At 35.9% G+C, this 27072-nt stretch overlaps 3 protein-coding genes across 3 annotated transcripts; 2 read left to right on the forward strand and 1 right to left on the reverse strand.

Moving 5' to 3' along the window:
* Positions 1–137: 137 nt before the first annotated feature.
* Positions 138–14279, reverse strand: LOC133858932 (uncharacterized). Its single transcript, XM_062294383.1, has 12 exons — positions 13984–14279; positions 12784–12882; positions 12616–12673; positions 5490–5570; positions 5295–5366; positions 4955–5202; positions 4765–4836; positions 3954–4070; positions 3789–3870; positions 2725–2771; positions 1660–1741; positions 138–497 (listed from the first exon to the last, which is right to left on the reverse strand). The coding sequence occupies exons 1-12, from the start codon at positions 14175–14177 to the stop codon at positions 414–416; spliced, it is 1236 nt and encodes a 411-aa protein (XP_062150367.1). The 5' UTR covers positions 14178–14279; the 3' UTR covers positions 138–413.
* A 4182-nt stretch (positions 14280–18461) lies between these two features.
* LOC133861098 (protein EXORDIUM-like 6) lies at positions 18462–20673 on the forward strand. The gene is made up of 2 exons (XM_062296808.1): positions 18462–18987; positions 20258–20673. The coding sequence occupies exons 1-2, from the start codon at positions 18462–18464 to the stop codon at positions 20671–20673; spliced, it is 942 nt and encodes a 313-aa protein (XP_062152792.1).
* Positions 20674–22274: 1601 nt separating this feature from the next.
* Positions 22275–26623, forward strand: LOC133855168 (THO complex subunit 7A). Its single transcript, XM_062291403.1, has 3 exons — positions 22275–22461; positions 23322–23942; positions 26294–26623. Exons 2-3 carry the CDS (start codon positions 23349–23351, stop codon positions 26423–26425), a joined length of 726 nt encoding a protein of 241 aa, XP_062147387.1. The 5' UTR covers positions 22275–22461; positions 23322–23348; the 3' UTR covers positions 26426–26623.
* Positions 26624–27072: the final 449 nt, after the last annotated feature.

Consider the following 27072-nt stretch of genomic DNA (forward strand, 5'->3'; position numbering starts at 1 on the left):
TAGGCCCATCATCGATCTTGTTTGCGAGCCTATGCTCATACTTGAGACAAAGCTCGGTTTGATTCACTAGATAGAACAAACAATTTCAAAGATTGTTTCTTGAGCGGATAAAATTTTCCTTCAAATTGGGTTGATTTTTTTTTTTTTCCAACTCAATCTATTAAACATACATGCGTTCAAAATACATGTAATTCTCATGTCTAGTTTGGAAGAAAACTTTGTCATTCTCAAACCAAACCCGAGCTATTCATGAATTATAGTATTAGTAGAATCTTAAAATTTAGTTCTCTTTGTTTAGGCAACTTCTTTACATTCTTCCAACTTTGTTGTGTCCCCTGGATATTTTGTCCCAATTACAGGGTTATAAACAAGCTGAGTTGAGGAGATATATCATATTCTGTAGTCTTTGGAACTCAAAGAATGGCACCAGTCATGAACCGATGATTGATTACAGCCTCTGCAATTGGACGTTTTCTGAAGTCAGGATTCAGCATTGCCTACACGCAGAATAACAATTTTTCAGATCACAATGGCAATGACCAAGAAAAATAAATGATCCTCAATAAATAAAAAAAGAGAAGTACTACACTTAACAAATTTTCTTCCCAAAAGTTGGCTTGGGACCAACTTTTGGGTAAGTGTAGCATTCTCCATAAAAATAATAATAATAAAAAATACATCAGGTTCTAACTACTAATTCTACAAGAAAAACTTCGCCATCATGTTAGTAAAATGGACTTGTTGGCAAATCATAGAAATCTGAGTCCACTGAAAGACCCAAAAATAAAAATAAAAAAGAAGAAGAGTAGAGTGTAACTTCTTAACATATAGGAAGATCAAACTAGGGAGATAAAACATGTAAGAGATGAAAATTACTAATACACTGTTTATTTTTTATTTATTTTTTAATTTTTTTTCCTTTGAGAGAGAGAAAGAGAGAGAGATTGCAAGCCTTAGAACAAACATTCATGCTGAATTCTTGCATATTATGCTACCAAAAAGTCTATCAGTAAAACGGACAAAGATCCCCTCCATTTAAAGTTGGAGTCATTTTATGGTTATGATTTAATGTTTTTGTATCTAATGATGTAAATAAAGTCACGTCATTTAAATTTTTTGAACAACATGCCAACATATTTATCACGTGGCATTATCTATACCGTTAAATAGAACATTAAATTCTGACCATAGACTGGCTCATCTACATTTCAGGTGAAATGGGGAGAATCATATTCTTATACGAGAAATATATAAGCAGACCTATATGGGAGATACCAACCACACTGCAATTTCATAAGCAAATGAAATCATCCTTTTGAATGTCTGAAAGCAGGATATCATACACGTCTACTTTACCCATTCAAATTGCTCAGGATTGGGAAAACATATCCTTCTACAATAATCTAGCTTGCCAAAAATCTAAAACAATCTAAACAAACTCCTATATCTGTGTTTCCTCTAGGTATGGTCTTCCTCCAATATTAATATCAACCTCCTCATCTTTGTTGAACATGTTATTATCTGTTACAGATGTTCATGTATTAACTAATTATTGGTAACGGCACATAGACGTTTCATATGTACAAGTTTTCAGAATGTAGAAAAATAAAATTGATGGGTGCACCAGATATGCTCATCAGTCAGAAGATATAATTAAACCTGGAGTAACTCCCAACCAGCACCATCACCAACATCCAGGAATTTGACAGCATCTAGTAGTCGGTCATCTGCTAAACAATACCTGCCAAAAGAACAAAGAAATACAAAATAATAACTAAAATACTAAAAAGAAAATAAAACAAACCTGCAAGAAAGATCTGTGAAGACAAGTTCGGGCTGATCCAATAATCATAATTATTGACCATAAAATATTCATATTAGTGTGGCAAATGGCAATGGATTTTAGAGAGTAATTCAACATGGTCATTTTTACCTAGGTACCAAGAAAGGACATGCTTTGTTATGATTCAACCCATTTATTATGAGAAATGCTACATACTGGACAAATATCCTCATTCCATCCACTAAAGCAGATGTGACATGGTTCCCCCTATAGCATTTGGTGGGTGGAAATAGGTTTTTTGGTTAGGGGGGATCATGCTACATCAGCTTTGATGGATGGAATGGGGATTACTTGTCTAGTATATAGCATTTCTCATTTATTATCGCCAACTCTGCAGCAGTGAAATAGAATAGAAAAAGGGGACGAAATTAGATAATAGAAAAGGATGGTTGCACTAGACTTCAAAACAGTTGGATTGAAGCTAAAACATGAATAACTTGTTTTAGTTGTAATACTGCTACTATGGTCAGAAACTGTCAATCTCACACTGCTGAAGAAAAACTATTCTAAAATGTATTCCCAACTCAAGGCAATGCTACTAGAAAGTCATTTAGTACTTGATCATTATATGAATATCCAAGTAGTTTGCAAATTCTATGGATGATTTACAGTATTGACTCAATGAAAGGAATAATGATTTCAGAGCATGACAAGGATCCCCAGACTCCTAAAGCAAAGAAAATAAAGCACAAAGCCCAAAGTCAAAGAGAGCCAAAGGAAGTTCTTTGAACACTAGAGTCTGAGCTTTTCAAGTGTTCCCAAAAGAGGGGGGTGGGGGGGGAGAGTTTCAGGTGTTTATTCTCCATTTCACCAACTGAAGCAACATTTTTTATCCCCATCGTAACTAGTACTTGAAGTGTAAGATATAGAAGACATCTTACTCTCTTGTGGCTTCAAGATCAAGCTGGAAAGTGCTCTCCAAAAGCCTCTGCAAGTTCATGGAAAATTCAGAAGAGCAATGAAACCCAAAAAAGAATCACAACTTTTACTTCTCAAAGACACAGATAAGTCACAAATGAAGAACCTACCTTACACCACAATATCTCTACCCAATCTGCTACCCCCTCAGCCTCCCCTACAGTTGTCAACTCACTTTCACTCAAATCACCCTCAAAGAAAAAAAAAAAAAAAAACTTCTGAACAGAGCAAAACAAGCAGAATAGCTTGTATCCGTCTGATCTCTACCTCCCACAAAATAATAGTGTCATCTGCAAATAACAGATGAGATGTCTCCGAAGCATCACTATTACACCCCCCCACCCACCCCCCCCCCCCCCCCCCCCCCCCAAAAAAAAAAAAAAAAGAAAAAGAAAAAAAACCAAAAACCTGACAACTGACCACCCTCCATAACCTTAGCGATCATCCTGTTAAGAATTTCCATGATGAAGAGGCAAAGAAGTGTGATGACAGGCCCATTCGCCTCAAACCTCTAGAACTATCATGAAATCATTTGGGCTACCATTAACTAACACCAAACATCTAACAGTAGAAATGCAAAACCAAATCCATTTCATCCACTTCTTGGCAAAGCCAAACCTCCTCAACATATAAATTAAGCACTCCCAGTTGACAAAATCTTAAGCTTTTTCAGTATCCAATTTGCAAATAACCCCTAGGATTCCACTCCCAGTTCTACCGTCCTAACATTAAAATTCCATGTCAATCTTTGTCTACAACACTAAACAAACAAGACAGAGAACGAGCCAATATCCAAGTCAATCTTTTCCACAACCCTCCTATCCCACATGAGAAGAACTCCACCTGCAGTACTATTAGCTGCCAAAACAGCCCAACAAAAAAAGGCCCACCACAAATACTCCCAAAAAGCTCCTTAGTCATGCCTTAATATTCCTAACATCGCATTTGTAAGAGAAGAATTTCTAGGAAAAAAAAAATACTGACAAACCCCAAGAAAAATTGAAGGTGTAGTTGTATTATAGCTTACTTGCAAGGTAAGGCTATCCATTACGCCTGCTTCACAAAATGGAACAAAAGCCAAGTACGCAAAAAGAAGACCTGCTTCATATCTGCAGGGGAACAATAAGAAATATTAAATAGATATGTAACTGAACAAAACTTCAAAGATGATCCCATGTTTCAAAAATATTACATATCATCCGCTATTCCAAAGGCTCTCTTCTCCATTAATGTGAACGCACCAGCAGCAGATGCTCGTCTCCAAAGTCCCTCTGAGAGTGTTCCAGGACCCTCTTCTAGACATGAATACCTGGGAAACCATGTGATTTATATATAAACTATTATAAGTTAAAATATACTGGAAATTTATTTTAAAGCAATAATTCACAACTTCGACAAATAAAAAGAGAGAGAAGGAAAGAAAGAAAGATATTCCTGAAGCAGTTGTGATGTTTCTGCAAGAAATATAATATGATAGTGGTTGCATTGATTCAGAATGGAAATTGACATCCCCTTACCCTCAACAAGATGAAGTACCCAAGACATTGATTTTGTTGCTACTAAATGTTAACAGAACAAATCCTACAGAAGCGGAAATGTAGTTCTCGCACCGATTTCTTATATACACAAAATGTGGGTACTTTAGAGAGATCCAATGAATTCTCATGAGTGTCATCCGATTAAGTTTCCAAGAGATCTTTTGGTTTCCCCTGAACATATCATAAGACACAGAACATTTTGGTTGCTTTCGACCATAACTGGGATTCACTAAACCTGGAAACATGGCTTTCTTTCTGAAAGGTGACCCAACAAATTGCTTTTAGAGGGGGATGGGTACCCTTGCTATGTAGGATACACCTATGGTAAACATATACAAAAGATTCCTCTCGCGAGATGTATAAAATTGATACTTTTTTAGTTAAACAACATGTTGAAGCTTAAACTGAAAAAAAAAAAAAAAAAGGAAGAAGAAGAAGAAGAGAGCAATAATACCATTAACATACCTGATATCAACAGAAAAGGCTAGATCCCGAAGTCGAGGAACTAAGTAAGCAGCATCTCTTTCTATAATTGTGCTGCCATTGATAAGTCAAATTTTGAGTAAGATATAACTGAATTAACAGAACAATCATAACAGTCTCATACAGAAGAACCTGTATCTCAAACCAAATTGAATATCTTTAAAAGACATACTTAAGAACAATAGAAGATGCTCCAAGACTCTGGTGCAATCTATCATGCTCATGCATGAAAGCTAGACCTCTCATGGCACCCTGAAGCAGCTTAATCACAAAATATCTTCTGCGTTTGATTATTTGCAATTGTTCAAATTGATTCCAGGACATCTGTTCCCCTAGTGCACGATTTTTTGATACTTTTTCACTCATAACTTTTGCATAGTCTGCGGCGCTATATTTCCCATCATTACGGAAAGCAAGCCACTGTGCAGGATAATTGTTTTATAAACTGCATCTACCAAAAGAAATACCCAAAAACTTTTACATATGAATATAATTCATGTCATATAACAAACCTGCTCCCCAGTTTTTGTTTCAAAACCACCTACAAGCATCAGTAGATTCTGACAAATACCTTTTGTACTGCTCTGAGAAAAATGTGCCCAACAAAAAAAATTATTAGGACTCCCTCGGTGCAGCTGAAAACTTGCAACTACGTGCAGGTTTAGACAGTTACTTAAAGAGCAAGTGAAAAAAGCATCTTATTTTACTTGAAGGAAAGAATGAGCATTCAACTCATTTGCAGCCATCATATCAGCCTCCATTCCACCAGCTAGTTGTCCAGGATAAACCTTCATAGTTGAAATTGCTTTTCTCAATGAAATATATCGTGTTTAAAGAACTGAACTAAACAGAGGTGCCAGAAAACCAGTAGAGATAACTGAGTGTTCATAGCCTATAAGCAAGCATAAGGTAAATAGATATCTTTCTTCCCCAAAGAAGGACAAACACATATTAAATGGGATGATAAGGAAAGGGGGTGAAGAAAGACTTGATCAAACTACAAAGAGAAGGTTCATTGGTAATGTTTATTTTATTTTATTTTTTTATGTACAGAGAAGAATAAGAAGATAACGATGGCCCTGATTTCGTTTTTGATATGTTCAGCTATAGAAAACGCATTTAATGACTTCTTTAATCACATGTATCAGAACATTTTACTCATTTATTTGCTCCAATTTATGATAATTCGTTTGTTTCCTCTTAATGTTATACATTGGTTGCTTGCTAATTGATCTAATCATTTTTAGAATATTCTTGCTTGATAATAAAATGCAGTACCTGTGAACAAACCAAGCTACTCAGCCATTAAATAATTTGCTCCGTCAACTAATAAAGGAACTTGTTTTGCTTAGTTAAAATCGCCTATAGTCCAGTATTAAGAAGCTCTTCTTTCATGGTAGTTGAAGTTTTGGACTAGATGGAGAAGAAGTAATGTAGATTAATTTAGAAGAGTATCTTGCTATATAGAAGGAGAACTGTCTAATCATTGAAGACTGTAATATGCTATTTAGAGTGTTGTCTGATAACACAATTCAACCGTGATCCATAGCAGTCCAGCTGGGATGTGCTTCGTCAACTCCTAATATTGCTCTCTTTTACGTTGTACATTCCATGTATTATGTATATCTCTACTTTTCTTGTATTAAGCCTTTTGACTATTTGTAATTCTCAATATAAGTAAACGAAATACATCTCTCTAGCTCACCTTGAGATAGAGTTTCTCAATTGTCTTTATGTATCAGAGCCTCGGTAAGATAGAGAATTTTTTATTCATTTATTTATTTTGGGTTCTTTCCAGAAAAAAAAAAACTCCCTGCACCCAACCATGTCAAACTCCTCTAGTTTCTCCACCCAAACCGATGATTAACCCTATCTTGTGACACAAAACATCACTAATTTAGTGTCACTTTGACTCTCCACCTACTTTCTCCTTTGGAAAACCCAAATGATGAATATCGTTGAAGGCTATGATCTTCAATGCTTTGTTACAAGAGAAACCAAAGCACCATCTCAGTTTGTTGCTGACGGTGAAAACGGCCCCAAACCCAATCCAACCTTCATCAAATGGTGAAAGACAGATCGCCTAGTGAAAGGGTGGCTCACCGCTGCTCTCTCCAGAGAAGTTCTTGGCATTATAGTAGGCCTCAACATTGTTATTGAGGTTTGGAATCCCCTTGTTCACTCCTTTGCCCATATGTCCTCCGATAGTGCATCCAACTTTAGACGAGTCTAGCAAATGAACCATAACTATGTAGCCCTATTCCTAATAGATTGACCCCAAAATAGCATATCTAAATTATAAGAAATCTCATCGAGGCTACAATTGTGGAACTTACACCTTTAAAATTTTTATTTGTTCAAATATGTAAATAAATCGCGAATACGGGCCAAGGAATAAATGCCCAAGTTTTCTATGGTTAAAAAGATAAACCCTATACCAATAATACGATAACTCCAATGATCCAATTGTTGAATCAATTGAGATCTATAATAATTCCTAGTAGAGATCAAAGAAATGTTCCATAAAACGTTGTTTCATTCATTCATGTATTGGATCTCATCAAATGAAAAGGAATCAGTATTGTTTTTCTCAAAAGCCCAGGGGCGGAACTAGCATTTAGAATTTGGGAGGAGGGGGGGGGGGGGGGTTAAAACTAAAAAAATATAAAAATTTGGGGGGTTTTAATTTTCAAAGGATTATAAGAGTATTTTTTTTTTAAAAAAAAAAAAAAAAAAGGGGGAAAAATGGTGGTTTGGGGGGGCCCAACCCGCCCCTGCAAAAGCCCTTATGATTTTTCGAAATGTAATGACTATAAGAGCTATTGATAATAACGATCCACATAAAAGAGGTGCATAGCCCAATACCATCATACTTATGTGCATCATTAACCAAAGAGATTGTAGAGAGGGTACTAGTATTACATATTGATGCGTTTCAGTTAAAAAACCATAAGTAGCAAATCCTTGGGTAAAAATGACCATTGGCGCAGTTTTATTGTGCTTAAATGGATTATTTTTTAAATACGAAACCGTACGAATAATGGACAAACTCCATGAAAGAAAATCTCGAAGTCTCGCACTTAAGCAATGACTCACAACTATCACTTGAGGCACAAACATGTTAGCCGAAAACTTACGGCGCTTCAAGGCAGTTTGTGATGATCTTTCTACCATCATAGGAAAACCAGCTCCAGATCATAAAAAAAATCTTGGTGGCTTCTCAATGTTCTCGGCAAAGGCTATGAGATGTTCACTACAATGCTCTGACCATCTGTTCCACCATCCTAGGAGGTTGTTACCCTATTGGAGAGTCATTCAGCACAACAACAACCGGATACACAAACCCCTCCTCAAATGCTATTCTAGGGGCAGTGCTCCAACAAGAACAAAAAAAAAAAAAGAAGGATCCTCAAATTCATTCAACTCTCGTGGGCGTGGTTTTGTTCAAGGAAACTCATCAGAATCCAAACACACCAATCCTTCATTTGGACAGCACCAAGGTGAAACTTCTCCAAAGGCAAACAAAGATGAAGCACTTATGTGTCAAATATGCAATAAACGAAACCGTACCACTCTCCAGTATTTCAACCAGTTCAATCACTCGTTTGCTATGGAGAACGTCCCTCAAGCCCTTGTTGCCATGACAATTGCAGACACTCAAGATGGAGCTTGGTTTCTCGATACTGGGGCTACTGATCACATCACTAGCAACCTAGGTAATCTCCATTCTCTAACTCCTTACCATGGTCATGATGGAGTGATAGCAGGCAACAAACAAATTCTACCTATCACACATATTGGACAAGCAAATATTGGTTCTGGTACTTCTTTTGTTCAACTTAACGATGGTCTCTTGGTTCCTCAAATTTTTTTTGATAAGTAAATCAAGTCTTATTAAAAGCGTAAAGTGCCCTTAAGTATACTGGAAGTATACAAAAGAAAACACTTAATTAGGAAGAGAAAAACGAGCAAGAAAATCGACAAAACTAAGCGACAGAGGGGACAGAAAAGCCATCGTCCAAAGATACAAAGTATGAAGAAAAAAAGAAGCTAAAATATCCTCCATGGAAAACTTTCCCCATCCTCGAAACACCAAGATTTCTTTCCTTCCACACACACCAAAAAATGAATATTGGCACCATCTTCCAAATCGCAGCACTCTTCGGCCTTCCAGAATTCCACCAACAAGAAAACAAGTTGATAACTCTTTTAGGCATAACCCAAGATGGACCAAATCGAGTGAAGAGAGAATTCCATAGAGCGGAAGCCACATCATAGTGAAGAAGAAAGTGGTCTACTAATTCTCCATTTCTCAAATTAAGAAAGACTTGTTATCTGTCAATAAACTCACATCTGATTTTCCCCTCACATTTGAGTTTGATGGAAATGGATTTCTGACTAAGGACAGGTCCATAAACAGAACCATAGCCAAAGGAAGCAAGAGGGGCGGACTGTATACACATGATGGAGACCCGACAATATTCTTTTCTCATCGGTTTTGAAGAGTTGATAACAACTGTTGGCATCACCGTCTTGGCCATCCACGCCAGCGTATTGTTGATCATTTACACACTAGTAATCTTATTTCCTTTGATTCAAGCAATAAGAATTCTGCAGTGTGCACTAGTTGTCAAATGGGAAAGTCATGTAGGCTTCCCTTTCTAACTAGAGACAATGAAATAAAGTCTTCTTTTTCTAAAGTTCATTGTGATTTGTGGGGGACAGCCCCGGTTTTATCTCGAGAACAATTCAGGTTCTATACAATTTTCATTGACGATTACATGCACTTTACATGGTTCTATCCTATGCGTAAAATTGATCACTTGCTTTGAGCACTTCCACAAATATGTCACCTGTCAATTTGATGCTAAGGCTCATATTTTTCAAAGTGATGAAGGTGCGGAATTCTCTAATATAGCTTTTACCAAGCATTTTGCTAACTTAGGCATCCATCACCAATATGCTTGTCCTAAAACTCTCGAACAGAATGGGACAACAGAACGTAAGCACCGAAACATTACAGAATTGGGTCTCACAATGATGTTTGATGCTCGGCTACCTCCGCGGTTTTGGGTTGAGTGCTTTTCTACTGTTGTTTTTCCAATTAATTAGGTGCTTTCTTCACACCTTGGCATGGGTTCTCCATTCTTTTTTCTCTACCACAAGCATCCCGATTATGCCACTCTTCGAGTCTTGGGTTGCAAATGTTTCCCCTACCTTAGTGATTATCGACACAACAAATTGGAACCAAAGTCTCTCCCATGTTTGTTCCTTGGCTACAGCTCCAAGCATAAGGGCTACAAATGTTTCTACCCACCAACTGGTCGTATCTACATCTCTCATCATGTTGTGTTTGACGAAGATGTCCTCCCCTTTATTGAACCCTCACGTCCTCATGACGATCGTTCACTTGAGGGGGAGCTTTGATCTTTTCCAACTTGGGAAGAGCCCTCATCCAATGAAGCTTCTCAAGGCAAACCTCCTTTATCTGGATTTACAGGGCCTAACATTTCATTGCCCACTCCTACTCCCACCGTGCAAATTCTAGCTGAAACAGAGGACACAACAAAATGGAGCTTTCAACCCAAGAAGCATCAAGCTTCCCGCATGACATCCAACCAACATTTTCCAGAGAACACAAGCTCCACTTGACAACGGCTCGAGTGGACCATTGATCTCAAATAATTTTGCAACAGGCCCTTATGAGTTTGCACTGAGCCTCTCTCCGCTAGCACCACATCAGTCTTCTCCCATAGAGGTCCCACAATCACTGGTTGCAAATCAACACTCAATGATCATCCAAGGGTAAGATTAAACAACCCAATCCCAAGTATCTCAATCTTCACACTCGAGCTTCTCTTGATACACCAGTTGAGCCTCGCTCAATCACCTCTGCCAAACGCCATCCTGGCTGGGTTGCCACAATGGATGAGAAACTTGCTGCCAACCACACATGGACCCTTGTTCCTTATAAACCAGACATAAATGTGGTTGGATGTAAGTGAGTTTACAAAGCTAAACTCAAGTCTGATGGGTCTCTTGAATGCCTTAAAGCACGGTTGGTTGCTAAAGGGTTCAATCAAGTGGATAGTATTGATTTTTCAAAAACCTTCAGTATTCGCCTTGCTCTCACAATTGCCGTTGTCAAAGGGTGGGAAATTCGACAATTAGACGTCAAGAATGCATTCCTACATGGCTCCCTTTCTACTTCGGTCTATATGGAACAACCTCCAGCGTACATTGTTCCTACTAAACTCACTCATGTTTGCTAGCTTAGTCATGCCTTGTACGGCCTCAAGTAGGCTCCTCGGGCTTGGTTCGATCGCCTCAACGAATTTCTTCTCACTCTCGGCTTCTACTGTAGCACGTCTGATTCGAGTCTATTCATTTCTCACTCCTGACATGGTACTCTCCTTTTGCTACTTTATGTTGATAACATGGTCATCACGGGTGATAACTCCTCTCACATTTGCGAGCTTACTACTCAATTGGGACATGTGTTTTCCATTAAAGACTTGGATTTTCTTCCCCACTTCCTCGGCATCGAAGTGCATCGTTCTTCTCAAGGACTCTTTCTATGCCAAACTCGATATGCCAAGGAAATCCTTGTTCATGCATCTATGGTTGGTTGCAAACCTCTCTCCACTCCAATGCCTTCTAAAGGTCGCCACTTACCCGCTGAGTCTAAACCCTACCCTGACCCCACCCGCTATCGGAGTATTGTCAGAGCACTCCAATACCTCACATTAACTCGTCCTAATCTCTCTTACGGTGTTAATTTTATTTGCCAATTTATGCATGCTCCGACCATGGCCCATTACAAAGCACTTAAATGGATCCTCTCCTACATCAATGGTACTATTCAGCTGGGATTGCACATTCACTCTTGATCTTTATGGGTTCTTTGACACTGATTGGGTTGGCTACCCTTCTACCAGATGATCCACCACGGTTTTTTTGTACCATTTTGAGCAGTAATTGTGTCTCTTGGAGTGCTAAAAAGCAGTCCAAGGTAGCCTGATCGAGTGCCGAAGCCGAGTACCGCTCCATGGCATATATTGCTGCCGAGTTAACATGGTTGTGATTTATTCTCTGAGATCTTGGCATTCACCTCTCTCGTCCCCTGATTTTACATTGTGACAATAACAGTGCACTTCACATGATAGTCAACTCGATCTTTCATGGCCACTCCAAACACATTGAGCTCGACTATCACTACGTCCCTGAAAAATTGGCTCTCGGTACTCTCAAAACTCAGATTGTCCCTTCCGCTCACCAACTTGCTGACCTCTTCACCAAGCCACTACCCAAGACACTTTTCCAGAACTTATGGGCCAAATTGGGCCATTTGTCTCATCCGTAGCCCACTTTGAGGGGAAGTGATAACACAATTCAAAACATTTCAACCGTGATCCAAAGCAGTCCAACTTATTGTCTAGCATTGTGTGTGTGTTTGACGTGTCCTCTATTTCAGCAAGAATTTGCACTATGGGAGTAGAAGCCATTTGCATTTAGATGTTAAGCCATGATTGCTCAAGACATTTTGCATAACATAGATCATGGTTTGTTAAAAGCTACATCTTTCATATTATCAAAGTTCTCTTTGATTTAACATATTAATCCTCATTAATTATAGAGATGTGTTAATGGTTACACATTTAAACAACGCTCTTTATTTTAAACATATTAATCCATATTAATATAGAGACATGTTAAAATGGTTCAAAGTATGGGAAAGATAAAGGCCACATAACCTCATAAAACCAAATTTTTTTAATGATAATGAAATAGGAAGAATAAGAGCATCATCATCAATAACAACAAAAATATCACCTTAAAAATAACTGGCGTCCCTCTAAGTGGACCCTGAGAAACTCTCCCTTCGTAAAGCCTGCAAAAGAACTGCCAAGTACAATATCAGCATCAAGAAGGATAACACTTTTTGCACTACATATTTAAAGTATGAAAATTGGATTATTCCTCATATACTTCAAAATTTACCTGATCTTTACACTGCCTTCACCCACATCTTGAACTCTCAATCGGCTCAAATCTCCATATGAATATTCAATATCTGTCCCCGATTGGAACCCTGAATAGCTGGGGGAATAATAAGAACATTTTACCATTACATTGAAATCAAATTTACTTCAGAACAAAAAGTAACCAGAGCTAAGAAAAGAAGAAGTTATTAAACCACAGAACCTAAGTGGAAGCATAAACCTCATTTGGTTGCTAATAGAACAATGGAAAAGATAGGAAATAAAACATCAAAAAATGTAATCTTTGATGTTTGACCATCTACGACCTAAGACAACAAAGAATTCCCATACGCTAAAGCTAACATAACAATTTTCTTCAATTGAATTTTCATTTTTTCTGAGGTACAAAAAGCAACTTTAGAGCGCAAATACTCAAACTTTCCATTCTCTTTTCATTTTTCCTACATTTATTCGACATCTGGAAATTTTATGTTATTTCCTTTTCTTCAATATCTCCACAACCAAACAAAGGGAACGTAGCTTTATAGATTCAACACTCTCCAATCAAATTTCGAAAAATAAAACACTAACCGACTACTAGAAATTATAATAACAAGAAACCAAATAAAGCAATTAAATGAATTCACATCCACGTACATGAAATTTCACATAGAGACAGGCATTCACATATAAAATTTTCTTTCCTTTTTTTGTACATACAAATACATTCAACTAAATCTTGTTGAGATATGTTAAATGACAAATGCTACATACTACACTCCCATCAGCCCATCAGCTTTTAATTTCTTTTTGTTTTTAACCGGGGCTAATAGACATCGTGATGGGGTGCAGTACTAGCATTACTCGTATTAAATTAATGCTTATCCCAGAAGGCAGAAGCGAAATGATGAATTTAATTATTTAATTAATATGATTTAATCATTGAATTTAATCATAAGAAATCCGTTTAATTTCATTTCTTTCGTTTTCTTTTCTCATCAACCAAACAGGAACTAATGAACTTATGTCTCGTGATGAGATATAAAGATACATAGACATATACACATAAATGCATTTCGTGTACACCACACGCGCGCGCACTCAACTCTGCCCAATCCAGCTCTCTTTGAAATTTTCTTTTGTTTCATTTTTCTATTATTTCCTCAGCAACCAAACAGGAAGTAAGTCGAGAGTAAATTGAGGCGTGAAGAGGCAATACCTAGTGATGTTCATGAACCCATAGCTCCCGAAGAGCCTACCCACCTCGAACGAGTCAGAGTTGGTGATCAGACTCGCTTTACAGAACCGACGCGCCCGAGTTCGGCTCACTGATTTCGAACGCGAGCCTCTGGGGAAGAGAAAAGTGGGTTTGTAACGGAGCGAAGTGAGACAATCGGGTGCGGCGAGGAGCATGGTTGGCTGATTCTGCACTGCGTGTCCGCTGCTCTTCTTCTCGCGATGGAAATGGCGCCAACGGATGGACACCGATGAAGTTGGAAAAAGAAGGGATAGGCCTTTCCGTACCCTTTTTTTTTAGGCATGTTTAGGTAGCATTTTATTTTATTTTTTAAAAAAAATATATATATTTGAGTAGGTTTTTAAAATTCCGAAAAAAAAAATTACTTAAATTATATCCAAATTTTACTAATTTTGTCTCAAATTTTTTAAACTATCTAAATATAATTTCAAAAATCATTTTTTCTCGGTATTCATAATTTTAAATATAGTAAAAAAAATTAGTAGAATATAATAATATATTAAAAATTTGAACACCAAACAACTATCGTCCATTTTCAAAAAAACTCTACGAATAGAAAGGCATAACATTTAGATACATCAAACTAATATTTTAAGATAAAAATGCCATTATATTAGTGCGGACCGTTATGTTAAATAAATACAAATTTTGGTCATGTACACATTTCTTAAAATAATAATAATAATAATAAAACAACAACAACCCACCCAAAGGGCCACCTGTTTTGCTATATGATTTAACCCCAAACCCTAACACTAATAATGACATTGCAAATTTTTTAAAGTTGGATATACTAGTGTCTAACATTACTTTTTTTAATAATATTAAAAAAGTTGATCGAAATTTTATTTATTTATTTTAAAAAAATATATATTTCACATATATTAAGAGATACAAGACAATTTTGTATACTATATTAAAGAAAGTTTTTCCAAACCAATTTAAAGCAAATCTTTGTCCTTGTCGAAAGCCAATTACAATTACGATGAATATTTGTCGTCAAGGAGTAGTTCAATCGTTTGGAGACTACACTTCAGGAAGCGGTGATCACTTGTTCGAATCCTCCTTTCTCCCTCTTATGTGGATATGTCAAAAAAAAAAAAACCCAACAATTACGGTGAATTGGCTGCAGAAAATATGAGTAATGCTACATATCATCCATTTGTCTTATTTTTATCCCTCCAAAATTGGTGTGACTATTAAAATGACCGTTTGATCAAAATTCAATAATGATCTAACAAAAATTCAATGATGATTTCAAGAGCCACAACAATTTTGAGGGAACAAAAGAAGGACAAGGGGATGATATATGATATGTAGCATTACTCAGAAAATAGATTGCACTTGCAGCAAACCCCAATATTCCAATAGACCACTGCATAGATATGTTAGCATTGGAGAAAGCAACTACCATTTGATCAAACATTGATTACTTTTGTTTCGTGACGGCTAATTGATTTGCATGCCTTTTAAAGTGCACTTGGCACTGGGCTTCGCAAATTAAGGCCTCGTTTGGTTTGCAGAATGTCTATTCCATTAGGAAAATAAATAAATAACTATTCCTAGGAATAGATGAAGGTAGAATGGAATAATTGTTCATATTCTTTTGTTTGGTTGTAACAATGGAATAGAATATTGCATATGTATTCTTTTGTTTGGTACAATGCAATACATTGGTGAATAGAATCATATTATAATCAAATTTCCTAAAACACCCTTATAATACAAATATAATTTATATTCTTAAGGACATTTTTTTTCTTTATTTTAGAAACATAAACAGTCATACTATGACTTTGTTTTTTTTTTTTTTTAATAGAGTTCATGGCTGCTTCTTTTTTTCATATACAATTACGCTACAAAATGATTTATAAGAAAATAAAAAATAAAAATAGATCATCTGCAAAGCCCTTTTTATTTTATTATTTTTTATTTGTTTTCCAACAACAAACATTCGTTCTTTGCTTACAAAGTAAATGATTTATAAGAAAAAAAAACACACAGACACACATAATCATCATATCACCATCATAAAAAAAAATAGATCATCTGCAAAGCCATTTTTATTTTATTATTTTTATTTGTTTTCCAGCAACAAACATTCGTTCTTTGCTTACAAAGTAAAATAATTTATAAGAAAAAAAAAACACATAATCATCATATCCTCATCATAAAAAAATAGATCATCTGCATAGCCTTTTTTTATTTTATTATTTTTTATTTGTTTTCCAACAACAAACATTCGTTCTTTGATTACAAAATTTTTCCCAAGCCTCCGCAAGGCAATTGGAGCAATTGGAGTCCCCCCCGATATCAAGAAGTACTCGTTTAGCTACATCTAAGTGCATTCTGTAGGCTACATCACAGGAAAAAAAAAAAAAAAAAAAAAACCTACAACAAATTAAGTTGAGTCAAGAAACAAAGAGATGGGGATGAGAATATAATTGCAGAGATAGAGAGAGATACTGATGGTGCATTTGAGTGTTAAATTTTTGAAATCAGAATTAAATTATTATTCTGTTTGCGAATTTTTAGGTTTGACTTTTTAAAAAAAGTTGAATAAAATATGATTTATTTTTGAAAAAACTGAATAAAATATGATTTATTTTTGAAAAAAGTAGAATCAAAATTATATTTTATTTTCAAAATTTCGTATCCAAACACATCATGAGTTGATAAACAGAGAGAGAGAGAGGGATAAGAGACTTGGGTGTTGAGAGGGTTGGAGTTTTTGGGCAAAAGACGAATTTTATTTATTCCCACAAGAAAAGAATAGGTATTCCACTCAAATTTTAGTGGAATACATATTCCTCTTCGTAAGGGAATAGCTATTCCGTGGGAATAACTATTCCCTTAAATAATATACAACCAAACAAAAAAATAGGGGAAAAGTACATATAACCCCTCAAACTACCACCTCATTGTCAATGTACCCCCCAAACTACCAATTGTGTTAATGTCCCCCCTTAAACTACCAAAAAATGTCAATGTCCCCCTAATGACAAAAATGCCCTTCATAAAATTATTAAAATAAAATAAAAACTAAAAAAATTATTAAAAAAATATAAAATAACAAAAATTTATTCCAAAAAAATTTACAAACTGTTTTTTATTTTTTATTTTTTTAAAAATAATAATTTTCAGTTTTTTTTTGGTTTTTTTTTTTCTTTAAAAAAAGGTTTTTCTTTTTCGTTTTTTTAAATTAATAAAAACTGGTTTTTTTTTTTTCATTTGTTTTATTTTTTTTTATAAAAATAAATAAATTTCAGTTATTTTTTGTTTTTTCGTTTTTTTTTCTTTAAAACAAATTGTTCTTTTTCGTTTTTGAATTTAATAAAAACTGGTTTTTCCTTCTTTTTTTTCATTTGTTTTATTTTATTTTTTTTTTAAAAAAGTAAATTTCAGTTATTTTTTGTTTGCTTTTTTAAAAAAATTAAAAAAATTGTTTTTTTTTTTCGTTTTTATTTAATTTTTTTAAAATAATTTCTTTTAGTTTATTATTATTATTATTTTTTTAGTTTTTTATTTTTAGTTTTAATTTTTTGAATTTATGAGGACATTTTTGTCTTATTCAAAAAAAATTAGGGTCATTTTTGTCTATTTGTTGGTCTTAGGGGGGACATTGACATTTTTTGATAGTTTAAGGGGGGGACATTGACACAATTGGTAGTTTAAGGGGTACATTGACAATTGAGTGGTAGTTTAAGGGGGTTATGTGTATTTTTTCCAAAAAATAGATATTCCATAGGAATAACTATTCTTTCTATGTGTCTAATCCGCGAACCAAACGAAGCTTAAAAGTCTAATCTTAAACCAAATTGCATAAAAAAATATATAATTTAAGAGTATTTTTAAAAGAAATTACAATTGAAAACATATAAAATTTTGTGTTATCAAATCGCAATTAACAATATGCGTTTTTAAAAAGCACACAATTTTAAAGTCTTAATTACACTTTTATCAAATGCTTAACTATATTTTTAAATTAAATAGCATATTTAAAATTTAAAAATTCGAACGGACCGTTAATTTTCAGACGCCATCCATTCAAATGCAATAAGGTTCATATATATATATATATATATATATATATATATATATATGACAGATTGACAGCAGTAATTTATTGTCAATGCTTGGAATAGAGAAGAGGAAACTCTTCCAACTCACCATCGAAGTCCTTGACTTTTTCTTCGCTATCGTGTTCTTTTACTCTACCTAAATATGACATAGTTTTGCTATTTTCTTGTCGATCCAAACAATACTCTCACTAATTAAGGCTAGCTCGACCACATTTTGTTCGTGGTGTCCGACTGTCCGTTTCACTGCAGGTGCAAACAGCAATGCATGGCTCATGCATGGACGTATAAACCGGACGTCCTTACATGCCTGCCACAGGGAATACACGTACGGACAGAAAATTGGCAAAAAAAACAAAAATGGCGTCTTGTCTCCCAAGCCGCCGCCCGCTCGCTCTCGCCTTTTCCCTGCTCCTGATCATCCTCCTCCCTCTTGCTCTCGGAACCAACCCCACACCCGATCCCGTCTTGACCTACCACGGCGGCCCTCTCCTCACCGGAAAGATCGACCTCGCCGTCCTGTGGTACGGTCAGTTTGGCAACTCCCAAAAGAAGGTTATCAGGAGCTTCATTAAATCGCTAAACTACGATGGTGGCGCAAACTTTGAGCCCCAGGTGTCGAGCTGGTGGCAAATGGTTGGGAGCTACCAATCATTCGCTGGGAGGGACTCCAAAAGGAGCCCCGGAATCAAAGTGCAAGTTGCGCGTCAAGTGACCGATAAGTCCTTCTCTCTGGGGAAGGTCCTGACCGTTGACAACATTAAGCTTCTGGTCCAGAAGGCCACTGCTGGAAATCCCAACAGTACTCTTGCTGTTATCTTCACATCTAGGCAGGTTACGGCGTCTGATTTGTGCATGGGAAAATGCTCTGAGCATGGAGTTATCGGTAACACAACTTTTCCTCTGTTTTAAAATTATATTTTTAAAGAAACAGTACTCTTTTTGCTCAAGCTTTTTGATTTCTTTCAAAAATAAAAAATAAAATTAATACAGAAAAAAATTAACAATAAACTCAAAACGCAAAATACTTAACACTATTTTCATATTTATGTCAAATCAAAATACTTTTTCAAATAAAAATGCTTTCTAAAAAGTTTTGTTAAACAAACTATCTAATTTCGAAATCCCATCAGTACCATGACGTACCGTCCAATCCTATCTTTTACCTTCAAGTGGTAAAATTGATCCATTCAAATTCGGGTAGGAAATGCGAGCTAGGGCAGCGAGGCTATGTGCCTGGGTAGGTGGGCTTTGCACCCCTCTCTCGTTCCAAAACTATTCTGCTCGGGCCCTCCCCGTAACCCCCTCTCTCAATTTCTGTCATAATTTCTTAAAATTCAGACAGAAAATTCTAAGGAGAACTCAATCCTAGAAATTTAGACAGAATTTTCTAAAATTCAGACAGAAAATTCTAAGGAGAACTCAATCCTAGTAAAACACACCACATTCTCCTTTGAAAGTTTAAATTACAATGTACCTCTGGTTTATATATAATCCAAGGAATTCATGGCATGCACATGTTAAGCAATTAATATCTAACTCATCATGCACATTTGTATGAAATTATTTTATTGATAGACGTTGAAAGCTGTGATGGAATTCGTTTAGGTACGTACGAAAATGTTGAGTAAATAAATTTGGAAATGTGATCTAGCTTAATTCAAGTGAGATATTGATATAAAATTTTGAGACACAATCTTTAACCCAAAGGATTAAATTAATTATGCGTTTAGATTCAACAATAATGTTATATTTAACCATTAACTTGGTGATCATTATTAGTCGACATGAGATTCCATCGTATGTAAAACTCCAACAAAATTAAATTGATTATTTATTGAAATTTGGAGTGGGTTGGCAATGTGATTTTACAAATAAAAAGTGCAATTTTAAACTGAATTGCAAATAATGTATAGTTTAGGAGTGCGTTTTCAAATTGCAGGTAAGATGGTACATTTTTAAAAGTGCATGATTTTAAAAGTTAAACTGTAATTTTATCAAATGCTTAACTACGTTTTAAAAATCGCGTTAAATCAAATTGCACGTTTTAAAATCATATTTTTAAATCGCAAGCATAGACAAACCTTAATTATCTTATCCAAATTCCATTGTTGCTCTACGTATGAACCCTAAATTGTTAACAAGATAACTTGCAGGTACTCAGCCATACATCTTGGTAGGAAACCCAGAGTCTGAGTGCCCTGAGGCGTGTGCTTGGCCATTCCACAAGTCCGACCATGGGCCACAAGGTGTGACATTGCAGCCACCAAATGGGAACATAGGGGCGGACTCTATGGTGGTTCATTTTGCCTCAGGCTTGGCTGGTGCAGTGACCAACCCATTCAAGACTGGGTTTTTCCAACTAGGAACCAAGAATGATCATGAGCTAGTTGAGGCTGCAACAGCTTGTCCGAATATATTCGGGAGCGGGGCGCTTCCCGGCTACACCGGGAAGGTAAGGGTTGATCCGGCCAACGGTGGCGCCTTCAATACCCATGGTTATAAGGGGATGCAGTTCTTGGTTCCTGCAATATGGAACCCAAGAACATCCTCATGTTGGACCCCTATGTAGCTACGTACCTTTGGTTCTATATATACAATGAGATTAATATTGTTTGTAGAAAGAAATGATATGCAATTTTAATTTTCGTTGTTTCCATTAGGTGTGTGATGAATCTTTTGGGAAAATGAAGGTAGTAAAAAAAATTGTGTTATAAGTGGAAATATTTGATAATATCTAAGGGATTAATTAAATTGATTGGCTCTATGATTTGGGTTAATTAAGAGTGCGCAACTTATGATTAAAACATTTATCTATTTTAAGCTTGGACATGAGATGGTCTGATGGTGTTAGGGACAACAGTCCAAAATTTCTCCTCAGGTTATATATAGTTGGCCGGGTACCTAGCTAGCCTATCACGACATTTCTAAATTGATAAACTGATGTTGGAGTACCTGAAAAGTTTGAATTTGATTTCAAATGGACAAAATTCAGGCCTTTTATTAAAAATTCAAGGGGGTTTTCTAGACTGATGTTGTTTGCTGAAAATACTATGGAACTAATTAATTATGTGCTTTGATTTTGTCCGAATTTAATCTTATTTTGGTCACATGTAGACCATGTTATTTTGGAGAAGTTTCTTCCCATGTAGGCCTTACGTGATTGATCGTAAACCTCCAACATGGACTCGTGGAGATTGTTTTAGAGGAAATATAGGTATATATAACTGCTTCTTCAGGGTCTAGGACTCTGTTTTTTGTAGAGCAATTTGCTCTCTTGGTTAGATGAATGAAATCTGATCTTTATTTCAAAAAAAAAAAAAAAAAAGCCTAATTAAGTGATGGTACGTGATATCCATGTTCTGCTTTTAAATCATGCATTTTTAAAATACAGTAATTGTTTGTGATTTGAAAACGTTATTTTTTTTTTCTTCATATTTTTCAAACTGTATTTTCATTTTTCAAACACACTCTCAAACGGGAGCAAAGCTAGTATTTGGAATTTGGGGGTAAAATTTTAATTTTCAAAGAATTATAATAATACTTAAAAAAAAAAAAAAAAATTTGGGGAAAACATGGTGGCTTGCGGGCCGGCCACACCCTCCCTCCCTCTCCCAAGCTACTATGTACGTAGCTCCGCCCTTGCTCTCAAATGAGACACTTTTAGTAATTTTGTTGAGGAAAAAAAAAAGCTCCGGAGGTCCTTGATGTATGACTTGTTATCAAATTAAATTAAGATGACATGACAAAAAATAATAAGTGTTTGATTTTTTTTTTTAGTAATGCTGGTTAGTAGATTGATATACAACAATGATACAACTAGAATGACGTAGCGTGAAAATCAGCATTTGGATCAACAAGGACTTTGTAAACAAAATAAAAATAAATAATGGCTGATTTTCATTGTCACGTTATCTCAATTGTATGACAATCATCTAACAGTCTACTAAATAATTTTTTTAAAATATTTATGATAAATGTTGAATGTAAATATTTTTATAAATAAAAATTGTAAAAGTTTCTTAATTATAGGGACAAAGTTTACATGCAAATATGATTTTTAATTATACGAAAAGATAAAATTGAACTTCTGAAATTTCAAGGATAAAAAATCGAGAATATACACTTACAAAAAGAAAAAAGAAAAAAGAAAAATGGAGAATATACCAAATTTCAGAAACACCCGTGTTTTCACCCTATGGGTCCATGGGACACGGACTGGGTTAACAAATTCCTTCGTTCTCCGCTAAGCGAAAGAAACAGGAAAGGGCTGGACCGGAGACACTAGGGCTCCATCTTTCTTCCCTCACTTTCCATCTCAAGGCGAGTGGAAGCGCGTGAACCGCTGGATTTGGGATCGGTGAGCTCTTTTTTTTTTTTTTTTTTTCACTTCAATGCACTATTTTGTGTTCGATGACATGCCAATTGATTCGTTTTACTTTGTTTTCTCTCTTATCGAATTTGTGCTTCGACTTTAGCTCGGTTAACAACGGGGCATATGAATTAGGGTTTGGAATTCGATTTCAAATTCTTTATGTTGTGTTTAGCTGCTGATGGGAAAAAATCAAACTATTCTCTGTATGTTTCCCTGTTATTTTCAGTAGCCATTGTATATATATGCGTAAGGACTTGAGAATATTGTTTTCAAAATACACCTTCAAAAAAATTGGATTTGTGGGCTATTTAATTGCGATTCGTCGAGTTTTCAAGAAATAACAGTTTGTAATCAGATTATTTTGGATACTACTGAATTTTATTTGGTCCTTTATATGCATGTACATGTGTGAGTATGTGTTGTTGGTGGGTGGGGTGTGTGTGATTAATATTACATGTAACATGCTGTACCTATTTCCTAGATTTTGAGGTTTTCTATATTGAGGCACTTATATTATAATAAGTCTATTTATGAATCAGGAGTTGTTAACAAAGGATGACATATGCTTCTTGAGAAATATCTTGCAATTTACCAGCATAAAAGAAGGAAAATAAAATGCTTAGATTATCCCATGTACTTGGGTTGTATCCTATTCAGTGCTTTATATTAATTAAAAGGAGAAAATGAAAAACAAAATATATTTTTAAATAGACAGAAAATTTCATAACGCATTTAAGAAATTATAGTTACACTCATGTTTTCTGAAAATAGGCATATTTGGTTATTAGTATTTTTGTTGCAGATTGTGACTTACGGGGGTATGTGTTTGAAAACCTGTAATGCAGGAAACTTATTAGCAATCAACTGTTTAGATGTTAGTAAAGGGAAGGAAAGTCTCCGGCAGGGGAGAAGCGGTAACAGCAAACTATGCTTTTGGCCCACATGAAGAGGACGTAATTATAAAACACAGGCTTCTCACCCGCACCACAACCACAAGGGGTGAACCTCCATTGAAGAAACTTCAGAAGAAGTTCACCACTTTTGTCCTTGAGGTTGAGAAAGATGCAGGTCATTATGGTGACTGTGAGAAACTGGCCAAAGCTTTCTTACAAGAGTTGTCGACGTTCGAAATTCCACTCCTCAAGAGCAAAGCGGTTGTTGATGCGAACATAAGAGAGAAGGAGAACTTCAACGAGTTGAAAGATGATATAAACAGGCAGATTGTGCAGGCACAGGCTGACATAGAAGATCTTAAGAAGCAGCTTGTAGAGAGTAAGATTGAGAGGCAGCACAAAGAGGAGTGTGAGGCAATCAGAAAATTGATTGCCACACAGCCACCTAGATCAGAGACACAGAAGCTCATAACTGAACTGGAGAAAGAGATTGCAGCTTTGGATGCAGAGAACACAGCTGGTTCAAGATTGCTTGAGCTTCGCAAGAAACAGTTCGCTCTTTTACTGCACGTGGTATGTGACAGTTTGCTCATGAATTGTGTGATTTTTCTCTGTTCCTGTTTCATATTATTTCATTCTAATTCTAGATTGCTAAGTTTCACATGCGCCCAATGGCTCTTGAACCCATGGCTTTACCCTCCATGCCATTCTTGATAAGCGAGGAAGTGTTGTTTGAGCTAGATCTCATTAACCTCTGTTCCCATTTTATTATGATTAACCATGCACTTGGATCTGCTTGATTGAAGTTTATGATTGTTTATTACAGAGATATTATGTTTATCATTTGAGGTTAACTCCCTTGGCAGCCATTCTGGTGCATGTTTGAGAGAGCCTGAAGAAACAATTTCAGGGTATTTTCATTGCTAGATTTAGATGTATGGGACTTAAGCCCTAATTTCGGCTCCGTTCAATGTCTCCCATCTCCTTCAATTGGGACTTTGTTAATTACAATGATAAATCTCATTTGATACACGGACAGAACCTCGTGGCAGCAGTAAAGTCCCCCGTTTCCGATTTTGACTTATTATATTGGTGCTTGGGGGTTTATTGTGGATTCTGAAATATTGTGGTTTTTGAAGTTCGCAATCATCTTTTGAAAAGTTTCCTTGGGAGCCTGTTAGAGTTGCCTTTATTTGTATGAGTACAGAAGGGCATGGTTCTTTCTTTACTTTTGGTGGGTAGGGCATGAGTTTCTGTTTTTTGATAAGTCAACTTTCTGTTATAACCAGTGGAGAAGGAAGTTGGATGAATTCAAGAGAGAAAAAAGAATGCTAGAAACCTTTCATGTGAAATTTCTTAATTATGTGTTAGACAGCTACGTCCCTGGTGCTGGATTGTATGTTTTGGTTTTCTTTTTGTCTTTTTGGGTTCTATTTTTTTGGTTGGGGGGGATAGCGTGTGGTAGGGAAGGGGTTGATGGTCTTGATTTTTTTTTTAAAAAAATAAGTACATCAAAGAAGAATTACAACCAAGAGCCACAAAGAAGGGCCGGGCAACCCAACAATATAAGTTCCAAATGAAACAGAGTAAACATAAATTAAAGGGGAATGTATCAAATGAATGATGCGGCCCTATGGATTCTTGGAACGAATACCAAAAAAAGTGGCTGCCATTTAAGGCGGTTAAAAAGGCGTGGGCAAGGGCATGACAATCGCAATACCCTTAAATCCTACCAGAATCCTCAGAACAAAGGATTCAGATAAGGGTATGATCCTCGAAATACCCTTCAACCCTACCTAAACATTTGTTGGGAAAAGTGAACAACAGAAATAGAAAAACATAGGAAAATGCAGAAATAAATCACCAAACCCAAAAAAAGCAACATCACCAGCAGAGATGGCGTGGACGTAGGGGAGTGTGTATTGCACACGAATGCGCATGTAATCAACTCGCCTGCGCATGAAGGCCAGGAGGAGACTTTTGAGTCAGCAAAGGGGAGGCGGGAGGCGGCGACGGGGAGCGAAGAGGCCACAGATGACGGTGGTGAAGTGCGTTTGTGGGCGGAGCTGACGGCGGAAGACATATCTAACTCAGAAAAAGCCAAATCTGAAACCCAAAGCAAATTTGACGGGAGGAGACGTCGCTGCGGAGACTCAAGCTGCGTTTTTGAACACCTTAGAGCCCCTCATATCACCCTCTCTTATGGCTGCTTCATTTGGTTGGTCTTTCTTTTGAACACCTTTAGCTTTAAGCACCCTGTTTATTTTTCTATAGGGGGGTTCCACTGCCTTTACAAACTTTTTCTCTGAAAACTAAATTGCATTATAACATTTCATTATGACATTTCTATTAATCCATTGTTGAGAGAGGGCCTGTATCTCTATTTCGGGCTATTATTAACATCAAAATAGAAATGTCATCTCTTAATGGAATCCTAAAGACTTGTCTTACACAGTTAGTTCAGTTAATGGCTCCAATTTTTTAGTTTCCCTATTTAAGATGATGAGACTGTGATTTCTAAATCTAGAGTAAAACAAAATGGAGTCATTAAATTTTTCTTGTACATCCCTAATTAGCCTAATGGTCCTAATTTAACAGCTTGTTTAATCTGACCTTATGTTCCCTTTTGTTTCTGAAGCTTTTTTATTATTATTTATTTTTCCTGGCTAACAGTTTTCTCTGTATTTCATTCTTCTTTCAAAATGATGGTTTCCACCGCATGTGTTCTGCATGGTGGAAGAAAAAATTATGTACTTTTAGCTGTGTGATTCAGACAACCTTTCTAATCCCTTCTCATATCACATTTGGCCTTTCTGTCCAACTATTTTCACACGTGTCCTTCATTCTTACCGCTAATCATTTGATATGATAGGTCCACTCTATCTAAATATCATAATTTTCCATGTTAATTGACCTTTCCGCAGGTGGATGAGTTGCAGAATACCATAGAGGAGGAGCAGAAAAGTTTGGTTGAGGAGATGAGACTTGCGACTGAAGAACAGAAGAATGGGATTGAGGACGCCAGTGGGGGCTCAGATGCCATGGCTGTTGACTAGTGACTATCTGAAACTCAATATTACAGTTGTAAGATTGTAATCCCTTTTGATGTATTTCGGTTTATGCGTAGTTTTTTCTTGATCTTGTATAATTAAGAAATGTAATGGAATATCAGAACATCTCTCTCATGTTTTGTAGCAATAGTTAGTTAAACGAAGACATCTATTGTTATTTTGAAATTAGCTAATTCTCCTAAATTGTTTTGCTAAGTATCTTGATAATTTTGATTAAACTGGATTAGTGCATTATCTTTTTCACATTGCATTACTATGAGATTGTGTTTTGAAACTTGGGAGATGGCAAAGAGGCGTTTGAGGAAACACTTTGTAATGCATCTGAACCCCAATGGACTATATCAAATATCATGGCGATCATGATGACTGATTTCATTTTCATTCAAATCTATTTTTTTTTTCTTTCCTTTTGTAATATCATGACAGTCTTCCTTGTTTGCCTCAATGCAAATGTGTTCTTGGCTTGAAATGTTTAAATTAACCGGACATAGACTATTGTTAATCTGGTGGTAGTTTTCTTTCATTAGGAAGGAAAATGGTTTACAAACAAGCACTTTGCACGATAAACAAATGCATACTCAATGAGGCAAGGATTATTTTAATAATATTGGGACATCGATGGTTACTCTGCT

Source organism: Alnus glutinosa, chromosome 1 (assembly GCF_958979055.1).
Source record: "Alnus glutinosa chromosome 1, dhAlnGlut1.1, whole genome shotgun sequence".
Taxonomy (NCBI): domain Eukaryota; kingdom Viridiplantae; phylum Streptophyta; class Magnoliopsida; order Fagales; family Betulaceae; genus Alnus; species Alnus glutinosa.

Coding starts and splice junctions, on each gene's coding strand:
- LOC133858932 (XM_062294383.1), bottom strand. CDS start 14,177: ATGCTCCTCGCCGCACCCGATTGTCTCACTTCGCTCCGTTACAAACCC. Junction 12,674..12,783: donor GAAGGCAGTGTAAAGATCAG/GTAAATTTTGAA, acceptor GTTCTTTTGCAG/GCTTTACGAAGGGAGAGTTT. Junction 5,203..5,294: donor AAACAAAAACTGGGGAGCAG/GTTTGTTATATG, acceptor TATCCTGCACAG/TGGCTTGCTTTCCGTAATGA.
- LOC133861098 (XM_062296808.1), top strand. CDS start 18,462: ATGGCGTCTTGTCTCCCAAGCCGCCGCCCGCTCGCTCTCGCCTTTTCC. Junction 18,988..20,257: donor CTCTGAGCATGGAGTTATCG/GTAACACAACTT, acceptor GATAACTTGCAG/GTACTCAGCCATACATCTTG.
- LOC133855168 (XM_062291403.1), top strand. CDS start 23,349: ATGTTAGTAAAGGGAAGGAAAGTCTCCGGCAGGGGAGAAGCGGTAACA. Junction 23,943..26,293: donor TCGCTCTTTTACTGCACGTG/GTATGTGACAGT, acceptor ACCTTTCCGCAG/GTGGATGAGTTGCAGAATAC.